Genomic DNA, 22,356 nt, shown 5'->3' with positions numbered 1-22,356 from the left:
GCTTTCTTTTGGAGGTCCACCTCACCTCACAAGTGGTTCCTTCCAGGACAGAGCATCCCATGGTTTGCAGATGGCCAGGCCCCAGAAGACTGTGCTCACCCTTGCTCAGAGTGAAGGTAGGCATCCCCTACCTGTGCAGGTGGAGCCCTGCTGAGGTTTGGGACCAAGAGGGAATGGGAAAACCAATGGTGGAGGGATTTTGCTTGCATCCTGCCCACAGCAATCCCAGCTTGCCTCTGACCCAGTTGCTGTTCTCCTTACCTATTGTAGCTCCGTGTCTAGGATGCAGGTAGGTGTGGGCACCAAGTCCTCTGTCTCATCCACAGGGGTCCAGTCAGCCACCACTGTGCCCATCCTCTTGCCCAAGCTGAAACTCAGCTTCTTCAACGATCCCCTGCACCAGAAGCTCCCCCGGCCCGCCCGGCGGCTCTGCAGCCCCACCTCAGCTCCAACTCCCAAATTGCGGAAAAAGCCCAAGATGCAGGCAGCCAGAGACGTGTTCCCCACCAACTGGAGCCCACCGCCTGTAGAGTTCCTGATCCCAAGGGTACTGCAGGTTGGCCAGGAGACCACAGCCCAGAGGTGTGTGGGTGAGGTGGGCCCCCAGGGCCTGAAGAGACCGGCTCAGTGGCCACCCAAGGAGTTGGAGCAGGAGCCCCTGGACTCAGACCCCAGTGAGGGCCTGGACTCACTCAAGGAGCTGTTCTGGAACATGGCAGGCCCGAGCCTGCAGGCCACGGCTCCAGAGGTGGATGCCAGCACCTCGGTAAGCCAGTGGCCACCCCTTGGCCTCCTCACCTTGGCCACCCCTCTTTGGCTACCCCTTCTTAGTCATCAATAGGCCACCACTTTTTGGCTGCCGCCTCCTCAGCCATGCCCAGCTGCCCTCTTCAGCCACTTCAACTTGACCATCCTTCCTCAGCCTCATATCCCCGGCCTCTCCTCAGGTCTCAGGCCCTCATGGCTAGGCACATGGGCCCTCAGGGCCAGCTGCACCTCTCCCATTTTTCCCACTCCTAACTCCTGCTAACAGATGGCTTGGTGGTGACACAAAATTTGACAACAGTTCTGTGTGGAGCCCTCAAAGCTTTCATGATTAAGGTTGGGATTATGGCCCTAGAGCAAGGAGGGACCTCAGTGCCGGGATCTGAGCTTGGTCAGGCCCAAAGACTTGGGCTGACTTTGGTCCAGTGGATCGGGATTCCTAAATGGAACTGCAGTGATGAACTTCAAATTGGTAATAAATGACTATTGTGAGGTAGACTGTGGGGACATTGAAGGGCCCATAATAGATCCAGAAAATTTATTTTAAGAATAGGGCTTCAATTATTTGTAGTAGCCCAAGATTGTCAATAACCTAAACGTCCACCACTAAGGAACTAATAAAATAAATTGTGTTCTAGTCATATATCAGAATTCCCTGAAAATATGAAAGAAAGAAAGAAAGAATCTCTTTGGCATTGATGTGGAATGATCCTCAAAATATACTGTTAATTGAAAAGAGCAAAGTGCAGGACAGGGTGTATAGTAATCTACTGTTTGTGTTGTGGGGGGAATCCACAGTATATTGTGGTTTGCTTGTCTGTGTATCACATACCTCTGAAATTACACAAGGAGTGCCCACCCTGTGGTCACCTGCGGGGAGGGAACTTGGTGGCCGAGGATGGAGGTGAGGGGGAGGCGTTTTTCTGTACGCTTTTATACTTTTTGATTTTTTAATCATGTGGATGTATTACCTATTCAGAAAAGTAAACAGAATAAATAAAGGTAGAGCGTAGCCTTACAACACCAGGGTCATAGTTTGGATCCTAGTATTGGCCAGCACCAAATGAATAAATGAATAAATTTAGATTAAATTTTTTTCTCTTTTCCCTGTGTCTTTCTTTTTGTTCCACATTCCCATGTCCTATTTATCCAGCTCACCTCCGGGGGCTCAGAAAGTTATGTCAACAACTTAGATTACTTACTACAGGAGAAGAGGTGAGTACGGGAAAGGATCCTCCAGGGGTGTTCATATCTGTGGGGTTGGCACCAGTTTCAGGATTCACAGCAAATTCATGTCAGAATCAAGCAGCCTTCCCACTCAGACATAGCATGCTCTGCATGCTCTGATGAATAACGAGCATGTGGAACCGTAGCCAGGCCCTATGGTGGCGTCTCCAAGGCATGAAGCTCTGGGCCCCTGCTGTGTATCTTTCACACCTGCCTTCTCCTTGCTGTTACAGTAGCATCATAGCTCATGTAGGAGTTCGTTTTTCAGCTACCTTCTAACTAGCTTTGTCCCTTTCTACCCTCAGCAGTTTCTAAAGGCTGCACTGAAGGCAAAAATCGCATCCAATTAGAATTGGAAATGCCTAGGGAGGTGCAGATGGTGTTCTCTTCAGTGGAATGCCTAGCGGAGTGGTTGGCTTGCATCAGGGGCCATTTGGGGTAAATATACTAGACTCCTGCTGCACACAGGAGGCTGTTCACACTGCGAGAAGGTTGGGAAACAGCCTGCCCATGTGCGGGGTTGTCTTCACCAGGGCATGCTCTTTGATGGCATGTGAGCAGATTGCTCACACTGCCTGTGTTCTTTGTCCTCTCTCCTCTGTTGTTTTGTTTTGTCATTTCAGCTTCGTGTGTGTACAACACATTTGCAGAAGTTAAGTGTAGGTAGGGGCATGCTGCTGTTGAAACAGTTGGGTTCTCACCTCGCTTCTCCTGCTGGGAGGACTGATGCTCTCTCGGCTCTACTTTCCCGGAGTTCCCTGCCTGTGTTCTTGCCCACAGAAGGGAGTTACACAAACCTATGGGGCAAATTATTGTTTGCTCTGTTCTTGTCTGTTGTCCCTGGCCCCCTGGCCCTCCCCAGAGGCATCTCATCTCCCTCCCCCATACAGCTCCTCTGGCTCTTAATATCCCAGGACTTTCGTTGTTTAACTCCTTCCCCTGAGTATATTTTCTCCCAAGTGGATTGTCAGTTAGGGAAGAGACTATGTCTCTATATTGCCGCAGTGCCCAGCACGGTGCTGTAAGTTTAGAAAATGTTTGAAAATGTTGTCAGTAAAGTGAAAGATTGTGGGGAACCGTTGTGCCTGGTCATCAGTGTGCCTGGCATGGGGAGGTTCCTGCTCTTTGTCTGCTCAGGCTGCCATCACAAAATACCACACACTGTGTAGCTTAAACAACAGACATTTACTTCTAACAGTTCTGGAGGCTGGAAGTCCAAGATCAAGGCTATGGCTCATTGGGTTCTTGGTGACGCCCTTTTCCTGGCTTATAGTTGGCCACCTTCTTGTTGGTTCCTCACATGGCCAAGACAGCAAGCTCTCTGGTGTCTTTTCTTATGAAAGGCCACTGTTAGGTCAGGGCTCTACCCTTAATTAATTCCTTACTCCAAATACAGCTACACTTAGGGTTAATGCTTCAATTTGTGAATATTTTGGAGCGACACAAACATTCAGTCCATATCACACTGAGTACAGGTACTAGGTAATGGAGCTGATGGTGCAATCCCTGCTCACCTGGAAATTTAACATAATGATTCTAGTATTTACTATGATCCAAAGTTACTACAGAGGGGCCCAGAATAGTGGCACCAAAATTATCCTGGAGGTCAGAAAAGGCTCCCCAGAGGTATCCTTATCCTTGAACCTTGCAGAATAAGAAATTTGGGGGGGAGGGTGGGGGGTGAGCACATGTGTAAAGGCAGGTAGGACAGACCATGCTGTCCTGGCTTGATGCTGAGGGGTAGGAAGGGCACAGCAGGAGATGCAGCTGAGATGTGCATGGGGACTGGATCACAAGGGGCCTCGCGAACAGGAGGTCAGATCATGGGAGAATGTTAAGCAGGCAGAAATGTTTTCCTACGTGTTTAAGGAAGGTCTCTCGGGGTACCTTTGGAGAATGGATGGGAAGGGGGAGACAGGAACAGTGATGAGGGGCTGAGGTGGGGCCTGAGTCATGGTTCATACCTAGGAGGCCTCTGGGAGGAGGTGATGGGGCTCTTGATGGGGCTGATGGCCTGGGTGGCTGGGACACTGGGGCCTGTGGTGGACACGTGGCATCAGAGGGGCCTGGTCACAGCTGGGAATCATCCAGTTAGTGGCTGGCCAGGAGGATCTGAGCTCAAGACAGGGGCCTGGGCTGGAGATAAAATATTTGAGAACTGAGGACCTGTGGGCACAGCCAGGGTGATTACCTGGAGGGGCCTTTCGGGGGCTGGGGAGGCTCCCAGGGTTCCCTCAGCAGCCTGGTTAGGGCAAGAGGAGGCGAGGGGTCAGGGCTTCAGCAAAATCATGGTGGGCTCACAGGGGGCCATCTGAAAAAGGAAGTGAGGCACTGGAGCAGGCCGGAGAAAAGGGAGGCTCTAGGCTGCCATGGGCGAGTAGGAGAATGAGCGGGAGCTGCAGGGTAAGGTGGTGCGTCAGGGATGCTGAGGAACCAGGGGCCTCTCCTGGTCATGTGGCCGGGCTCCGGCAGGAATAGAAGGCCTAGGCTTCAGTGTGTTAATAAATGAGCAAATGCCGAAATAAAGCACACAAATAAAGACACGTTTGAAGTTGTGTGGTGAAAGTCATCCTTCAGGCCAGCCTTCTCCACTGTCATCATTTGGAGACAATGCAATCAATGCAATGCAGGCCCCCGACCATCTAAATTTGAGAGAGCCTTTGTGCAGGGAAGCCAGGGTGATGCTGCCTCCCAGTTCCTAGGCCTTGCTTATTCGTGGGGATCCTTCAAGCCCGGGGACAGAGCTGGATGGCCAGGAACAGCACTGACCCCTGGCTTTGGCTCTTGTCTCCCCACAGGGAGCAGGCCCTGGAGCAGGAGCGAGAGAAGCTGCTTCTGCAGGACTGTCCTGGTCTCAACTCCTTGGGTCTTGATGAAGATGAAGTGCCACTCACACCCGAGCACAGGTGAGGGGGCAAGGGCCCAGTCTTTTCTGAAGGGGAAAGATTTCAGTGCCAACCTGCTGTTGGGTTTGGGACAGTTTCAACCAGCAATTTGTGTACCACTTATGAGTTCTAAAGCTGCCTCCTTCTCTTAAAGCCACATTTCAGTCATTGACTTGAGAAATATCTGATCACCTACTGTGCACCAGGGTCTAGTCTGGGTCTTTGAAGACCCAGGGATCATAAGACCCAGCCTGCCCTGCCCCAATTATCTGCCCAATTTATAGAATCAGATCTCCTGGGAAAATACACAAAACCACAGCCTAAATGAAAACTGCTTTTCAAGGGGTGATTACAGTCATGTGACATTTTTCATCTTTCCCTGTTTGGAGAAAGAAGGTGGCTCTGTCAGTGCTGTCACCTGGGTGGGAGCTCTGCTGGCCCTGACTTAATTGGTTCGTTGGCTAGAGGGAGGGCTGGATTCATCTGTACGACAGGGTCTCAGAGACGCCCAGGGACCACAATTAAACCTATCTTCAGGGTACACTGTTTTCCATCTGTCTTAGACTGTTTTGGCTGCTATAACAAAGTACCATAGACTTAGTGGCATATAAACAACGGAAATCTATTTCTCACAGTTCTGGAGGCTTGAAGTTTGAGATCAGGGTGCCAGTATGGTTGGGTTCTAGTGAGGGCCGGGGTTGCAAACTGCCATCTTCTTGTATGTCCTCACGTGGTGGAAAGAGGCAAGGGAGCTCTCGGGGGCCTCTTTTATAAGGGTCCTAATTGCATTCACGAGGCTCCACCCTCATGATCTAAACACCTCTGAAGGCCCCACCTCCTAATACCATCACCTTGGGGATTAGGATTTCAACATATGAATTTGGGGGGGACACAAGCATTCGGTCTATAATACCACTCATCCATCCGTTCGTCTGTCCATCGGTCCATCATTCCATCCATCCAACAAATGTTTACTGAGTGCGAAGTAAATGCCAGGCTTTGTTACAGCCTCTGAGGATACAGCAGGCACAAAACCAACAGCCTCTGCCCCCACATGGCTGGCTTTCAGGTCAGGAAGACAAACAGCAAACAAGATAAATGAAGCTATATGACGTGCTCACGAGGAAGACAAAAATTGGGGGAGGAGGCATGAGGATTTGTGGGAGGGTGTGAGATTTTGGATGAGGGGTCAGGGAAGGCCTCCGTGAGCAGGCGACTTTTGAACAGAGCCTGAAGGAGGTGAGAGCCAACTCCAGGGGGCCCCTGCAGTGGGAGCGTGCCTGCTGTTGGGAAGTGGCAAGGAGGGGGCGAGTAGAGGGACAGAAGGTCTGGGAGGCTAAGGGTGGTGCCAGAGCTTCTCCTCGGATCTAGCTGGCCACTGCTCATTGAACAGGATCCTCTGGCTCCTGTGTTGACAATAGACTAGTGAGGCATGGGGGGCAAGGGCAGAAGAGGGAGACAAGGGGGCAGAGGATGCCACAGCAGTAATCCAGGAGAAACAACCATGCAGGGGGTGGGGGCAGGCGGTGAGAAGCAGGCAAGTTCTTGGTATGTTTTCAGGGTGGAGCTGACAGGATTTGGTGATGAACTGGATGGAGGGTATGGGAGAAAAAGAGGAATCAAAGGGGATCGCAGGGGTTTGGTCCTGAGCAACTGGAAGGTTGGAGTTGTCTTAAATTGGGAAAGACCTAGTGATGCAGGATCAAGAGTTCATTTAGGGAATCCCAGGGGTGAGATCAGGTAGGCAGCTCAGATACCTGGAGAGGCAAGCCAGGGAGTCACTGTGTGTAGATGATATTTAAAGCCACAAAACTGGGCAAGATCGCCCTTGCAGCAAATAGAGAAGAAAAGCAGGGGCTTAGGGCACAGGGCCCGCGCACGTGGGGGCCACGGGGAGGAAGCAGCAAAGGAGACCGAGCTGGTCAGAGGAGAAGCAGCTGCCGGAGTGCTGGGGGCCAAGCACGGGGACCACTGGCAACTCAGGGCTCACGATGACCTTGACAAGGGCAGCTCTGACAGGCTGCTGGGGACGAATCTGACTGAATAGGTTCATGGGAGAAGAGGAGGAGAGGACAAAAGAGAAGACGGGCAGCAGCTGAAGAGAGACGTGGGGTCAGGATAGGTTGGTTGGTTTCTTCCTTTCTGTCTTTCTGCTTGTCTTTCTCTCTCTGTTTCTCTTCCTCTTTCTCTTATGGAGGAAGGAACAGCATGTTTGTATGCTAATAGGAATGACCCAGGACAGAGGGGAACTGATGTTGGGGGATGGAGGGGAGCTTCAGGAACCATGTGCTCAAGAGGGGACGGTGGGCTGTAGGAGAGGAGCCATGTGGCTGGCGGTGGGTCCATCGACACGTCCTGGCTGGGCTGTTCTCCAGGCTTGGCTCATTCTGTAGGCCTGAGTTATATGATTTAGCAGTGCTTGCTGAAGCTTTGATGCACGTCCTAAGTTAGCGTTCTGTATTCACTTCCTAAGGGATTGTTGAGTGACAACATACAGACTTCCTCAGGGGCCCCTGCTTTTAGGATCCCCAAATGATTTACACTGTTGTGGTTGCTCAGAGATGATTATGAGCAACACCTTGGCTGGCCATTTGCCTTTTTCTCAGATTTTGCTGTTAATCATCTTTTGACTAGATCAGGGATCAGTAAACTTTTTTTGTAAAGTTTGTACATAGGTAGTAAATCTTTTAGGCCTTGAGGGTCACCACTACTCAGCTGTACTGCTGCAGGTTAAGATCTCCTACAGACAGTAGGTCAGTGGATGTGCCTGGCTGTGTCACAGTAAAGCCTTGTATGCAGAAATAAGCAATGAGCAAGAGTGGGCCTGCAGACTGAGGACACACTCCCTGATTGCTACCAGTTTTCACCATGAAAATCTGGGAATGTGCTCAGATTTGAACAGCCATCCCAGATAGACAGGGAGTTTCACGCACACTGCCCAGAGATCCACGGAAGGTTGCCACGAAGTTGCATGCTGATTCCCACGTGCTGGGCAGGTGCTGGTTCCTGTCCACCTCAGGAAGCGTTTGGATGGATGTGGTAGAGCAAGAAGACTGAATTGAATCAGTGTATTTGGGGCCAAAGTCCTCCCTCACCCAGAATGCTGTGGTGGTGTTCCACGTGATGGAGGCAGTTTTCTTTCTGAGTGAGGCTTGTGGTCTGGGTTTCCAGAGTTTCCACTCACTGAATAGCTAGCATTGGAATTAAACCTTTTAGGCCCTTTTTAAAATCTCTGCAGCAAGAATACTACCTCTAGCTTTACCTTTCTGCTGAGACATCCAGGATTCCAGAAGTTAGGCTTGGAGGTTTTGAAATTCCTTACAGAAAGGGAGTCATCAGTGGCACCAGCTTAAGGCAGAAGGTACTTCTGGCTTTGGAATCACTGAGAGTTTTCTGGGTGCATGACGTCTTCCAGTAGTGCTTTGAGAATGCCTCTTTGACAACAGCCACTTTGAGGTGGTTGTTTTGATGTGGGATCATTTTGATAGGACTGTTCAACTTGCTGCTTTGAAAAAAATTACTGATGTACAAAGCCACCAGCCTCTGCCATCCATGAATGGGGCTGGGGGAAGCAGTGGGGGCCAGGGCTGGGGGTGCAAGTATGGAAGCAAGGAGCCTGAGGGTGGGGTTAGTCACCATCTGCCAGACAAGGCATCATACAGTTGCCACAACTGCCCGTTGTCAAAAGGACCCTGGATTATACCAAGCAGAGTATCTGCTCATGCTCTAAGAATTAGCTTGCGTCTTGAATAGACAATATCCTAAATTCTCTATTTCTTAAAGTTGAAAGACCTCGTGTGTGCTGAGGTGGGGGGAGAGGCAGATATATTTAAACCACAACATCATCCTTTATCCTCAGTTCTAGGCTGAACAGGAAATCCTCAATTAGATGTGTAAGAGTCATCTCAGAACTCTTAATAATGCACATACATTATAGTTACTATCACAGAAATCCCTTTGAACAACAGGGCTAGGTCCCATTATAGATGAGCCTAGTTCTTACAGACTTTGAATAATTTGTACATTTTTTTCTAACCGCGAAAACAACATAAGAAGCAGTAGATACTCACAAAACTCTAACAGCAGAAATGTGAACAAAAAAGAAAATTATTTTACCATTTGTGTGGCGCTTTGCTGAGACTTTCCAAAAGCCTACAAGATCAGAATTTTCCCAGTTTTCCAATGTCGCTCCCATTCTTTGTGACATTTCATCCTCAGGAAAGCCCTGTGATGCCAGTTGGGGCCTTACCTTGGGTCATTTGGCTAAAAAGTGAGAAAGAGTCCTTGTGGCTGGCTGATGGGGCCCAAGGTTGCACCACTTCACCGCCCATGCCCACTACACATGTCCCAGATCCTAACGGGAGCTACGGGCTGTTCCTTCCCTGGGTTTGCTGTCTCAGACCGTGGGCCTGGCTGGGAAGCTGTGTATGGTCTGTCTTCTGGTCAGATGAGGGGAGGCAGTATCTGGAACTTGTTTAATTTTGTTATTGTTAAATGTGTGTTATACTGCTACAAAATCAAGCAGAGCACAGTAACATGAAATAAACAGGAAATGTCTCCTTCCCCCTAACTCTGTTCCCTAGGAAATGACTCTAGATCATAGTTTGGTGTATCGTGGTAGGGGGTTTGTGTGACACGTGTCTCAGTATGTCTGTATGCGTTCATGTATATAGGTACACACACATACATCCTGTTCTTCCACTTGCTATGTTCACCCACCGACGTGCTGGGTCAGGTGTCCATGCCAGTCCCTCATCATGTCTTAACTACCTCCCTTTTCCCCATCCCCATTCCAGTGGGTCATAAAGTCCTGACAGTTTTTACCCCTGATGGAGTTGAAACATCCCCTCTTCTTCTTCCTGTTCCTTCCCTCTGGGGCAGGGCCTAGGGATCTGCATTTCAGCAGGCTCCCTGGGTTGTCTTCATGACCACTGGAGCTGAGGAAGAGTCCATGCGCCTTCGTCTGGCATTGAGACCTGCCTGCTGCCTCATGCTTCTACCCATGCCCACGCTGCCCCCTCAGCCTGCACATCCTCGCCCCTTCCAGGACACTAGCCCTGACCCTGGCTACACCCAGCATTTCTCTCCTCCACTCCTGGCAGCACCATGTAGGCCCCTCTGTCCACTTGCCAGAGGGACACTTTGTTTACACTTTTCCTGGGTGGCCCATGCCTGACTCATCCTTCAGCACCTGGCATCATAGACACACAGTAAGTTTGACCTGAACAGAGCCAGTGTGTGGAGCTGGGGCTCAGATCAGGGCCCTGGACTAGAGCCCAGAGGGAGGGATTGTTGCATATTGATGGAGTGGGAGGGCAAAGGGCTCCTTAGTCTGCATCTGATGAGCTCTTCCTCCATCAGCAGGTGGCACTGTCCCCCCTGGTCTGCAGCGGGGACCGCAGTGCAGGGAGCACCTGCTCCCACCTGACTTTCCCAGGCCTTCCTCCCTCCATGCAGCAGATCCAGGTGCACCTGCTGACGCCCGGCTTTCCTGCCTTTGCTTTGCCAGGATGCTGGTGGAGAGGTTCTCCATGTCACTGCAGGACATCCCGCCAGTACATCCAGGCGAGACTGTGTTTCTGCTCAGGCATCACCCCCTGCCATGCATCCTGGACTGTTCACACCTAAAGCCACGCAGCCACCTGGAAGGGCTCTTCCTCAGGTAAGTGCATGCAGGGTAGGTGGAAGCGGGCAACACAGCCTGGCCAGGTACCCTCCCTCCTGAAACCCAGGGATGAGGGCCACTCCAAAGGAGGAAATTCCAGGAGCCAGTTTGGATATGTCAGCTTTTAAGGACATAATCACACATGTCTACTTATAATATTTCAGTTACTAACTTTGATACACATACTTTAAAAAATCCTACATTATAATAAATATCCGGTGGTGCATTTCCATGTTCATATTTGCTTTTCCTCCCCCATGCCCAGTTTCACAGAACAACTTGAGTTAGACTTGTCATGCGTGGCCTTGGGGCTGTGTCTGCATCAACACTGGTGCCACTTTCTGGACTATCCAGGATGTATGAAGGTCATTTCCATCTATTTGTCGGAGACACCACACTTCAGTCTGTGTGTGATGCCTGCACTGAAGTTTGTCGCTAGCCACAGTACACTGTGTATAACAATAGGACAGCTCCCTTGTTCTCTTTCTTTTTGGGAATAAATTCATGATCATTATCACATAACCACTGACTGTTGCTTTTTAAGGGGATTTTTTTTTTTTTACAGTTTATTTCAGCATATGAAATGCTTTATTTATTATAGTGGAACTAGAAAAATGAATGAATCCGTATCAGACCAAAGGATTACAAATAAAGAAATTCCCTTGTATTATTGACATGACATTTGTCTTCCAAAAAGAAATGCTTTTGTTTTTCCCACTTGCTTTTGATATTGGTTTAACTCCATGTTGGGTTGTATATTTTCATCACATATAAGTCAGGAAATCTGGAGTTAATGTTCCAACAGACAGTCTTCCCACAACGTCTCACGCAGACGTGCACCTGGTTTGCTGAGCATCGATGCACTGATTACAGCATGTCATCATTTCAATAAATAGAACTCAAGTGTTAAAAAACACCAGGTTCCTGGGAGACTTTAAGGTAATTTTTAAAAGACTCGCCACAATCACATCCAACACTTGCAATTGTGAGGTAATATATCCAAGAATAAGAGAAAGAAAAAACCCGCAGGATCTTGTGTAGCAACCACCTGCTGGGTGCTCACGTGACAGTTGCCTTGCAGAGCTGAGGCCAAGGGGATAGAGAAGGGGCCACCCTTGCCCACTGCCCACCTGTAAGGAGCACAGAGGGTAGCTTGCTTCTGTGGTCTCTTCAGCCACACTAGGACTTGAACACGGGAGTCTTGCTGTCTATTCCAGCTATTCGGGGCTTTCTTATGTTTATTTCACTAATTCTAACTCCATCTTATTTTGTAACATAAAGATTACATTTTGATGTTTCCTTTAAAAACTTTTATCACGGGAAGTTGTACGCATATATAAAAGAAGAGAGAACAGCATAGCATACTGTCATGCAACCATTGTTCAGCTTCAGTGACAACGAACTCGAAGCCAGTCTTGTTTCCCCTGCCTGCTAACAATCCCCACCAGGACTGCTTTGAAGCAAATCCCAGACACATAGAATTTAACCTGTAAATATTTCAGTTTGTGTCTCTAAAACATAGGATTCTGTTTTTAAACATAACTTCAAACCATTATTATTATACCTAAAAAGCAGTCATTTATTAATTTTATTAATATCAGTCAGTGTTCAGACTTCAGTGGTCTTATAAGCATTTTTTATAGGTTGTTCAAATCAGAATCTGAACAAGGTCCAAACATTGTGGTTGGGTAATGCAAGGGTACTTCAAAAAGTTCATGAAAAAATAGAATTAAAAGATATTATGAGTATTTTCTTGAACTTTTGAAGTACTCTTGTATCATGTTAATGGTGAAATAATACTGCATTGCACTGATACCCTAACATATTTAACCATTTTTCTCATCTTTTTTGGACACATACCTTATTTCCATCTTTTCTGTTATAAACGATGTGGTGGAGAATATTCTTTTTTTTTCTTCCTTTTGTGGTGGAGAATATTCTTACACATAAATATTTTCTGGAAGTCTAGACTATGTTCCTAAACAATGATGTGAGAGTATTGGGCCTGCGTGTATGAAAAATAGTAAGGATTCACATTGCCCTATTGAAAAGGTGTCTCATGAAGAGATGATGAAAAAGGGAAAAGGAGAACAAAGGAAAAAGAAGGATAGTGGGATTGGAGAAAGGAGAGGGACAAAGAACAAGCTGGGCAGGATTCGAGTGGACGAGAGAGGAGAAAGGAAGGCCTCTCCCTGCGCTGCTTTGGCCTGGGGTGTGCACACGACAGCAGGTTTTCTTTCCCAGACTGCATGGCAGGCAGGAAGTGTTTGACAGATGATACGGCCTGTGGAGCAGTGACCTGGGATCGCAGTGGCCCTGCCAAGTGAGGCCAGGTGGCTGGACAGCTTCCCCGGAGTGAGGAATTCAGACCCTCCTCCCTCCAATAGGCTAATGAGGTACAGTGGAGGTGGCCTTACCAGCGCCTCAGAGCTGTGGCTTTGGGAATCTACACGTGGCTTTCTGGAGGAATGCCTACTACGAGACACGGTCAGGGGCTCCTGCTGGGCGGTCATAAGGGCCACTTCCTGGAGGTCACCATTTAGCCATGGGTCATCTTTCATTTCCTGTTGTGCCAAGGACTTCAAGTCCAGACACAAGAGTGGGAAGTACTAGTCGTTCAATAATGACCCCAGTGTATTCACAGAAACCTGGCCATGGAGGGCAGCAGGGTGGCTGGATCTCTTAAGAAGCAGTCAGTTCAATTTCCTGCCATACAAAAAGTTAACACTTTGTGAGCTAACAGTTTTTTATTTTCCTTTTTATACAACTCTGTATTTTCCAAATTTTCTGCAATGAACATGTATCATTTTTACCATTAGAGGGGAAAAAAGTGAATGCTATTTTTTTTTAAATCACCTTTTGAAATAGATTCGCTTCTGCTTACCCCTACCGTGGAGAAAATACCTTTCTTCCCTCTGAACAAGCTGGGAAATGTCGGCACAGACTAAGCAAGCAGTTTGTCTCAGTTCACGGAGCAAGTGCAGGCGACTTGATGGCTCAGCCAAAGTGGCCTCCCGATTGGACCTACACACATTTATGTGCACGAATGCTCCTTCCCCGCCCCAGCCATGTGACTGGAGATGGCCCAGATGGCCCTCTCTTGTCCATCACTGGGCTGGATGTGTGACCTTGGGTCAGTTCCCTAGGACCAAAGTCACATGTCTTTATGACAAAAGTTGGTAGCAGCTGATTCCAGGAGCTGAACTTTTCTCTCCTCCCTTGACAGCAGTTCAAAATGAAACCCGATCCTCCTGAGTGGAGAGCTGAGTGTCAGAAGCCAGCTCCATCAGAAGGGTAGAGGGGCAGGCCCTCCTGAATTATTCATAGGCCCCCCAGGTGTTTGTATGTTCCTCTGGGGTATCTGCCACTATTTCTGTGAATGCCGGCTGCTTGCAGGAAGCTCCAGGCGCTGAGTACTTGCATGAATACTGTAGCAGGCTGGGGAAAGTAGGAGGTGGGTCTCAGCTTCGTCACCTTAAATGGCGCTTGTGCAGCCCCAGCTCTTGTTTTGTCACGAGCTCCTCCTTTTCCTGGAGGAGATGCCAGGGTTGAAGCCCAAATGAAATAAATTCGGCTGTTATGGAGTGTGGATATGCCTGAGCTGTCCAAATGGCCGCAACTGCCCCTGAGAATAGAGGGCAAGCGGAGGCAGCAAGCTGGGCTGTTGCTGGGACCCTGGCTGCTGACCGGGTGGCACTTGCTTATCTTTTAACAAAGAAAGTAGAGAAAAAGAAGAGGGGCACTGGTGAAAGCTTTGACCAATACTTGTTTTTGTCCTGTTTAGTCATTTTATTAAAACTTTCATTTGAATAGCTTGGCAAAGGCCCAGAAGCTGATACTATATAAATAACTACACTTGGTGTTTATTCCTCTGCCATCACTTGGGATTCCCAAGGCATTTAGAGACTTTGCCCTCTGGGACTGCTGCCCATAAAATAGACGAGGAGGTAGAGGCTAGAAGGAGAAGGTTGGAGTCTGTTCTAGAGCCCAACGTGCTGAACCAGGCTGGTCCCCTGTTTGTTGTCTACTTGTTTTGTGTCTTTCCCCCTTTTAGGCTGATTTTCTCTCCCTTTCTTCCTTTTGTTCCAGAGGGTGATGAGGGTGAAAGCAGACCCCTGCCTGCTGTCATTGCCATCGTAGCTGGAGATTAGCAGTGTTCTGACTGTGGCTGCTCCCTGTCCTTCTCTCATTTCCAGACATGGCTGAGAAACCCAGGCAGGAACCTTCCTTCGATGGGATCCTCAGGGTTGACAGCTGGGGGCTTCAAGCTCAGCCAGGCCTACATGGCATCTGCTGCTGAGGGAGGCCCTGTCCCACCCCTTCTGGCTGCAGGGTCCTCTGACATTCTTAGGATAACTTCTGACCTCAGCGTTGGCTTGGCCACAGGCAAAGGCACCCACTTGTACCCAGCATCAGCATTCTTGATGTGGAGACATGACATGGATTTTTTGTAAATTTGACAGCAATTGATTCTATTGCCCAAGGTTTTTGGATCTTTCACTGCACACACCTCCTCCATCCCCTTCCCTTTTCCTACAGGCTTCCCCATCTGGGTGCTGCTGTGGGGACTCTTCCTCCTATCCCAGAGTCAGGGCAGTGTCTGTACTTGAGGCCCATTCCCTGCCCTGTGGCCCCCACACTCGAGATTTCCTTGTACCATCATGAACAGCATGGAAGGGCTCGTGGTTCAGCAGAGGAAAACAGTTGTCCCCTCATGTCGAGTACACACACTCAGTTCATGATCCAGCCTGCAGAGGAGAGTCCTTCCATCTCATTTCACTGGAGACACAGAATTCCTTGAAAGCTATTCATCCCAAGGCAGAGCAGGGCTGTGCCCTTTCTGGCTCTCATGCTTCTGGTCTTATGGATGAAAACTAACTCAGCAGCAGTGAACTCGAAGGCAGACTGATTGTTTCTCTGTCAGAAACTGTGCTGCAGGGCTGGCTCAGCAGCAGGAGATGCTGCAACCCGAAGGTGTCTCTCCCTCAGAGCAGCACTGGAAATGTGTTGATCTGAGCCAACAGGGGCTTGTACAGTCAATTCCCCCACTGAGAAACTGGCAGGGTGCCCCCTCCCAGCAGAATGCCAGAGCCAAAGTCTCTTCAGAGTCCCCAGAGCACTGGCCTCCTTGCCACATGGCCTCTGGCAGGATCCTGCCAATTTGCAAGGTCCAGCAGACATTGTTTGCTTGGGTATTGTCTGCACTCAGGGTACTGTGTGTGTGCTTGAATCACTCATCTCGGGGTCAGTCCATGAAAGTATCCATGTGACTGGGCACGTGGAATAGAGTAGAGTATGCCAGCAGCCCTGGGGTGCACATGTGTTTGTATGTGCAAATAAAGGTCTGTTTTAGAGCAGTATACTTCACAACCACAGAACAAAGCTGCTTTCTCCTCTGAACTTAAATGACTTAGGAGAAAAACATACAATTTGTAAATTGCCTGGACTTACTCAGGGAGACAGCAGCTTGGCTCAGAGGAGAATCTTTGTTATGGAGCATTCTGTTCCTGGCAGATTAAAGTATGATGTCCTTTTAAAATAGGAGGAGGAGGTGGAGCTTGGGCTGACCGAGCAAATTTCTATCTAGGGTCATGACATTAAAAACTATCTGAAATGGCCTTTGCATGGATTTGGCCATTAAAAAGAACAAACATGAAATTACTTTTTCGTTTCCTGGAATCCATATTAATTATCTTTGGGACATTATCTGGAGAGAGCAAGCAAAGGAGCAGTTACCAAATGCATGGAGAGTAGGAGAATCCTAACCCAAACCCAGTCTCTCTGGGGATGGCCTCGAGTTCAGTAAGGTGACAAAGTCCAGCCAGCCCCTATGAAATGACTTCAGAAGTACCTTTCACCAGAGGCCCTACAACACATGAAATATCTCAACTCCTCATTTTATGGAGACCTGGGATCCTGTAGGTCAAGGTGATCTATCAGGGTAGCTATATACTCAAGGCAGGGCTCCTTTCCACACCAGCAGTCTGATTCTGAGAGCTCTTGTCAGGAGGAGAGGCCCGGCAGGATGACATGAATGGACATGCAGGTTATGGCCACAGGCAAGTGGCCAGTCTCAGTGCCACTCCCCTTGACTCTGGGACATTTGCTATTCACGTGGTTTCTGGAAAATCCTCTTTGGAACCCTCGTTTGATTTTTCCTTCCCACAATTTCCCTGCCCCAGGCCCCTTTCTGTTATTTCCCCATCTTCTCAGGTGTCCCTTTTGTGTTGGGAAAACACAAGCCGGGGCAGGAATGCTGTGTGTAACCAGACCCTGAGACGCTGGCCGCAGCCTTGCAGGTAATCCTGTCCACCCCTTGTGGCCTGGAGCCCAAGGCTAAGGTGCTGGACTCCTGAGTTCTCGCCTCACCTGGCCACAGATTCTTTTCATTCCCTTGGTAGACACCTTGTTGTCCCCCTCCACCAAATGGAAAGAGCACAATGTCATGAGTTTAAAACACTGTGAGGTATGTTCATGGAAAGCACTTGAGAAAAGCAAATGACTCTGTTGATGGCGTGGCCATTTTTCCATCCGACAGTTCCTCACATTGGATGCTCTAAAAGCACATTCGTCCATAGTGCTATGGATGGGCTCTACAGCATTCTGGTAAAGCTGAGAAATGCCAGTCTCCCGCAGCGTTACTGAGACAGTCTTGCCAAGGGGCTGCCAGCACAGCAGCCCCCCTCACCTCGCCCCTCTGCTCCACAGCGCACCACCAGCCCAGCAGCTCTCCTTCCTGCACAGCGGCCTCCTGAGCAACCTCTACCTGCACATGCCTGACTGCCCGGTGCCCCTGCTGCAGTGGCTGTTCCAGGTGAGGACCACAGACCTGCCACTAGGCGGCGGGAGCATTGTGGAGCATGGTGGCAGGCCTGCTGGCGGGAGGGGCTGGGCACTTAACCTCTTGCCTTGGGTGCTGCTAGGCTCATCTTAGGTGGGAGGAAAGCTGGTGGAGCAGTAATGCTGAGGATGCCAAAGTCAGGGAGGTGCAGGGCCCTGCCTGTGGTCTCACAGAGCTGGCACCACCTGGGAGCTTCTGCTTCCCCTCCCCACAGAGCGTGTGCCTCTCAGGGTGTTGCCTGTGCCACCAGAAGCACTATCTGAGCTTTCCCAGTGGACTGATGGTCTAACCTCTCCATGATTTGATCCATGCTGCTTAACAAGTGCTGACATTATCTCCAAACTCATCTCTTCTCGACAGTTGTAGGTCCCTCATCACATAAGCAGCAGGAAGGCCACTCAGGGCCAACTGCAGCCCTGCAGCACCCTGGAGGTGTGGGCACCCTGTTGAATTTAGACCTAAGGGTACTTGGGTGTTTAAGCTTTGGCTCCCACTGTGCAGTTGTAGGTCACCTGGAAAAGCCAAGAACAGAGTTGCTCTGTCTCACCCAGTTTCTTACCTCCTGGTTGCTGCTGGAACATTTCACCTTGAGGGAACATGCATTCTGCCTGGGGCTTACACCTTTGCACTGGGAGAGACAGAGATTAGCCAGCAGGGACAGCCCAGGAACCAAATGCTGTGATCTGAATGCACGGCATGAGGGTGCCGCCCAGCCTTGGCCCCCACCCAGGGCCAGCACTGTCTGGGGAGGGGCTGGTCACAAGTTCCAGCTGGTCCCATTCCTGCCAGTTGGAACCTGGACCCCAGCTGTAAATCAGAGCCACCACGCAGGGTGGATTACTCAAGGAACTCCTCAGCTTCGGCAGTCTGGCCGCCTTCCAAGAAGAGCCCTCCAGCTCTGCTTCCCTCCCGCTTCTTTCACGTTGCTCCTGCCTGGCCCAGTGGAAAGAGACACCGTGAGCTCCCAGGGTCCTTGTGTGCGGCTTCTGCCCCTGCCGCCCCACCCCCAAGCCCCACTGGAATAGGGAACAGTACGGCCATTATTCTTTGGCTCCATCAGTGCAGTTCTATCTGCTGCTCGCACAGCGTGTGACACCGCACAGTCAGCCATCGGGAGCCACAAAGAGCCTGTCTGAGACATCGCTCACAGAGGGTCCTTGTGTGACCCTGACACGGCTGGAGTGCCTTCTCTGTTGGTGTGTCTGAGAGGGAGCCAGAAAGAGGAATCAGGGACCCACCCTGAGGCCACACAGGTCAGGTGTGAGTATTAGCTCTGCCACTTGATACTGTGTCGGCCTCAGCTATGTGCCTTGGTTTCTTCCTCTGTGTGCTGGGGCCAATGGCCCCACGTGGGAGTTAAATGAGCAGGTCCTGTGAACTGCCTTGTCCCCCTGGTGCTGCTTAGGGCCCGGGCCACAGCTGCAAAGGGTGATGTTGGCACAAAGGTTCCAGCCCACACTCTGCAGGAAGGAGAAACAGAAGCTCCCAGCCCCCACCACGGCTGAAGCCAGATTAGTGGAAGGGGTGCACTTGGCTTTGAGAGCCTTCTGGGTGGTGTGCTCAGCGTACTTCAGAACCTCAGGCAGTTAGTAAGAACTCTGATTGCCAGAGGTAGAAATCCACAGGAGCTCCTGAAGCCACCAGGGGGACTGTAAAGATGCAGAGGAGATTCTCAGGAAGAGCTGGAACCAGGGATGGGGAAGGGCTGGATCCTAGGAAAGGCCTGTTTCTCTCTCCTTCCCAGGCCTCACAGCCAAGTAAGGCCAGGCCCTATTCCCAAATCTGAATCTCTAGGAAGGAAAATCTGGTCGGCCTATGCGGGGTTAATTGTCCCCTGGTCCACTTAAAGGCAGCTAGGTAAGCTGCGTCACAGGGCTGTGGAGATCACACGTGTGCTTGGAGTCAGTTCCAAGAGCTAGGGAGTGGGTGAGGTGGGCAGACATCTCCAGCTCTGCTCATCTTTCTTTGGGAAGGACATCCTGAGTTTTCATGGGGACTCAGTCCTGCTGCCTGCCCTCCTCCTCCCTCCCCGGGGATTAGGTGGGGTATATAGTGGGTGAACAGGCTTTGGCCTCAGTGCTCTTCACCAGGGCCCTCATGTACCTGCCACGTGAGCCCACTGGAGGGTAGACAAAAGTAGGTAGCACATGCCCTCAGTGGACTTGTACTCTTGTTGGGCAATAGTCAAGCATTCAACTCTAAAAAGGTTACAAGTTATGAAAGGAAGAGAAAGGCAGAGTTCTAGAGTCTGAGCCAGTGGTTTCTCTTCAGCTTTCCTGGGGAGTACTCTTGGGAGCCATAGCTGTGAGGGAGGGAAAGCGGCAGGCGCAGCAAAGGGAGAAGCTGAGGGCCAGGCAATTGCAGTAGAGGCTCCAGGCAGTCCCACAGTGGGTCTGGAACCTGGTGACCCTTTAGAATTGTCCCAGCTGAGGCAAGGGGTCCAGGCTCTTGGACCCAGCATCGTCTAGTTATCACACGCAGGCTGCACTTCGAGAGGGGCACGACCTTAGGCCAGGCACTCCCTCCAAGGTCAACGCCCAGAGAGGGCCTCCAGCAGCAATAGTGTCCAGCCCCTGGGGGAACAAGAGCCTCAGTCTCGAACAGGGGTGTGTCCACAGCACCCACCACACTGGGCTCTTCTCACCATTCTTAGGAGGAATGGTATAATGCACAGCATGGCCAGCCATGGACAGGGGCCCCCTCCTCTGAGGCCTGGCCTTGCTGTTATGTCCCCAGACCAGCTGGCACTTGTGGGCAGGGGCTAGCCCACTGCTCATCTCCAGGTTATGCTTTCTCCAAGTTCCAAATCCCCAGCTTTTGACCCTTGAACTCCAGGGCATTCAAAGAAGGATCCCAGTGAATTCGAGTCAGGTAGGTGACCTCCCACACCAAGGTTGGTTGAGGATCTGTGCTCAGTACTGAGGGCTTTCCAAGCCACTGGTCTCAGATGACTGTAAGTTAAGGCACTGACCTGGAAATAATTCGAGAGTGACAGGGATGGGCCTACCCTGTCATTGCCCAGCTGACTGTGGTCAGGGCCATGTCTTGGGAGCTCTTTCTCTCCCCTTCATCAGCTCCTGCTCTAGAAGGTCATGGCTGTGACCATGGGGAGTGAGGGTCAGAAGGACTGAGCCTCCTTCACAGGGAGGCAGACGCAGTAGGAGTTCTCAAGTCACACAGACCTGGGCTTGAACCCTGGCTTTGCTGCTTACTAGCTGTGTGACCTTGAGGGAGTTGCTTGACCTCTCTGAGCTTGGTTTCCAGTCTTTTAAATGGCAATAATGACAATATCCTTTTACCGCATGGACTTGTGAGGATTTATTTAATACAGAGTAATAGAAGTTTGCTACTATCACTCCATAGGAATGACCCAGCTAACCTGTCTTTTCTCCTCCTAGCTGCTGACATGGCCTCCAGAAACTTCTTCGGGAGCCTTTGATCTTCTGTGGGATCTCAGCGTGGATGGGCTCTTCCAGCAGTATGGTCAGTACTGGGGTGCAGGGAGGACACTGGCACTCCAAGCTCCTGAGCGTATACAATACGTGGTTCTCAGTCCCTGGGAGCTGAGCACACAGGGGAGGTGCTGGTGGGGACACTGCATCACTGCCACGTGAAGACATCGGGCTATCTTTGGCTCTAGCTCCAGCGCTAGTAAAAAGCTGAGCTGAGAGGCTCCTTGGCACCTTGCTCTGGCCTCAGGTCCAGGTCTGTGTGGCCAAGTCTAGGCTGACTTCACAGACTCTTGGGATCCCAGAGCAGTCCAGGAAGGCGGGTTCAAACTGAGGTAGTCTCTGGATCTAAAGGGGCAGCTTGTGGCCCAGTTCTTCCAAGAGCCCAAGCTTCCTTGGGAGGGTTCCAGGAATATCTACATCAAATCAGGGCAGGTCCTTCGGTTGGAGTCACCAAAGAGGAGGACCCCAAATCTCTCCCTCCTTGAGTGACAGGGTGTCAGTGGAGCCACTAAGTTTGATCTGGACTGGAATGAGAACTTCAAGACTGTACATTGGTCATGGCATATAGGGGGTATATTTAGTTCATCATCATACTTTAAGATGTTCAGAGTTCCACAGAAGCAATTGTGTCTGTACTCTCCCCAGGCTGTTATCAGTTGGTGCCTGAACCTAGACACTTTGGCACCCCAAAATATCGTGTAACCAGTTGAAAGTTGCTTATAGCAGACGGTGACGGGGATTCCTGGGTGCCGAGACAGGGCATTCCAGCTGCCTTTGCCCCAGCTGTGGACTGTCTACCCTCCTACCAAAGCACTAAAGCATATGGCTCTGAAGGCCAAGGTTATAGACCCCTGATGCACATTAACCCCCAGTGTTTGGTTTTCTGCTTTTGTGCCTCCTCTGCTTTAGGAGTTGGCTGAGCTGGGAGCCATCTGTCAAATTAGAGCATTCCAGACTCCTCCCCTCCCCCATCCCCTGCCCCCTCCCCCCGCATGGAACCCTCTAACTGAAGTCTTCTGAACAGTACCAGTCTCTAAATCCTCTCCCTTTTTGTAACCTCTGCCCCTGCAGCCTGGGCTGCCCTTTGGAGCCCCTGGGGCCGCCTCTGCGGCATGCCTGCCCTTTTGGGGAACAGAGGCCTCCCTTGTCCTGCTCTTCTCCTCCATGCAGTGGTATGTGTCTCCTCCACAGAGGCAGAGGGGACATCCCACTCTCCTTTGCTTCTGGCCATGTTGTCCCTGATTTGCCTTCCATTTGGAGGGGCCAGAAACCAGCCCCTGAGTTCCTGCTCAGCTCAGCTCTGGCTCTCCAACTCCAGAGCGTTTCCCGTGAACATCACCTAAGAGCCCAGCCTGGGATTCTATTTCCCTGCTCCCAGTGGAATAGAGGCTGCCCTGGAGAATTCCATGCCTAAAGTTGGGATCACAGCTGATTCAGAGAAAGTCAGGGGCCAGGTTCACAAAAGAACTGAAAGCAAGGACTCGAACAGATATTTTAGGCTAGTCAAGTGTAGTTGTGTGG

General features: G+C 50.4%; 1 protein-coding gene across 2 annotated transcripts in view; it reads left to right on the top strand.

The window, feature by feature from the left end:
- The first annotated feature begins 478 nt into the window (after positions 1-478).
- Positions 479-22,356, top strand: part of FAM178B (family with sequence similarity 178 member B) — a 98,003-nt gene continuing 76,125 nt past the window's right edge. Inside the window, exons 1-7 of one of the 2 annotated variants that reach the window (XM_063078948.1) lie at positions 479-547; positions 596-748; positions 1,919-1,980; positions 4,791-4,898; positions 10,387-10,539; positions 17,251-17,356; positions 20,782-20,866. In XM_063078948.1, coding sequence (XP_062935018.1) covers positions 479-547; positions 596-748; positions 1,919-1,980; positions 4,791-4,898; positions 10,387-10,539; positions 17,251-17,356; positions 20,782-20,866 — 736 coding nt within the window. The remainder of the gene's footprint in view (positions 548-595; positions 749-1,918; positions 1,981-4,790; positions 4,899-10,386; positions 10,540-17,250; positions 17,357-20,781; positions 20,867-22,356) is intronic. The other variant, XM_063078949.1, reaches the window with a different exon arrangement.

The sequence above is a fragment of the Cynocephalus volans genome, chromosome 14 (assembly GCF_027409185.1).
Source record: "Cynocephalus volans isolate mCynVol1 chromosome 14, mCynVol1.pri, whole genome shotgun sequence".
NCBI classification, from domain to species: domain Eukaryota; kingdom Metazoa; phylum Chordata; class Mammalia; order Dermoptera; family Cynocephalidae; genus Cynocephalus; species Cynocephalus volans.
The sequence above is the reverse complement of the archived record's forward strand: the minus strand, read 5'-3'. Positions and strand labels throughout refer to the sequence as shown.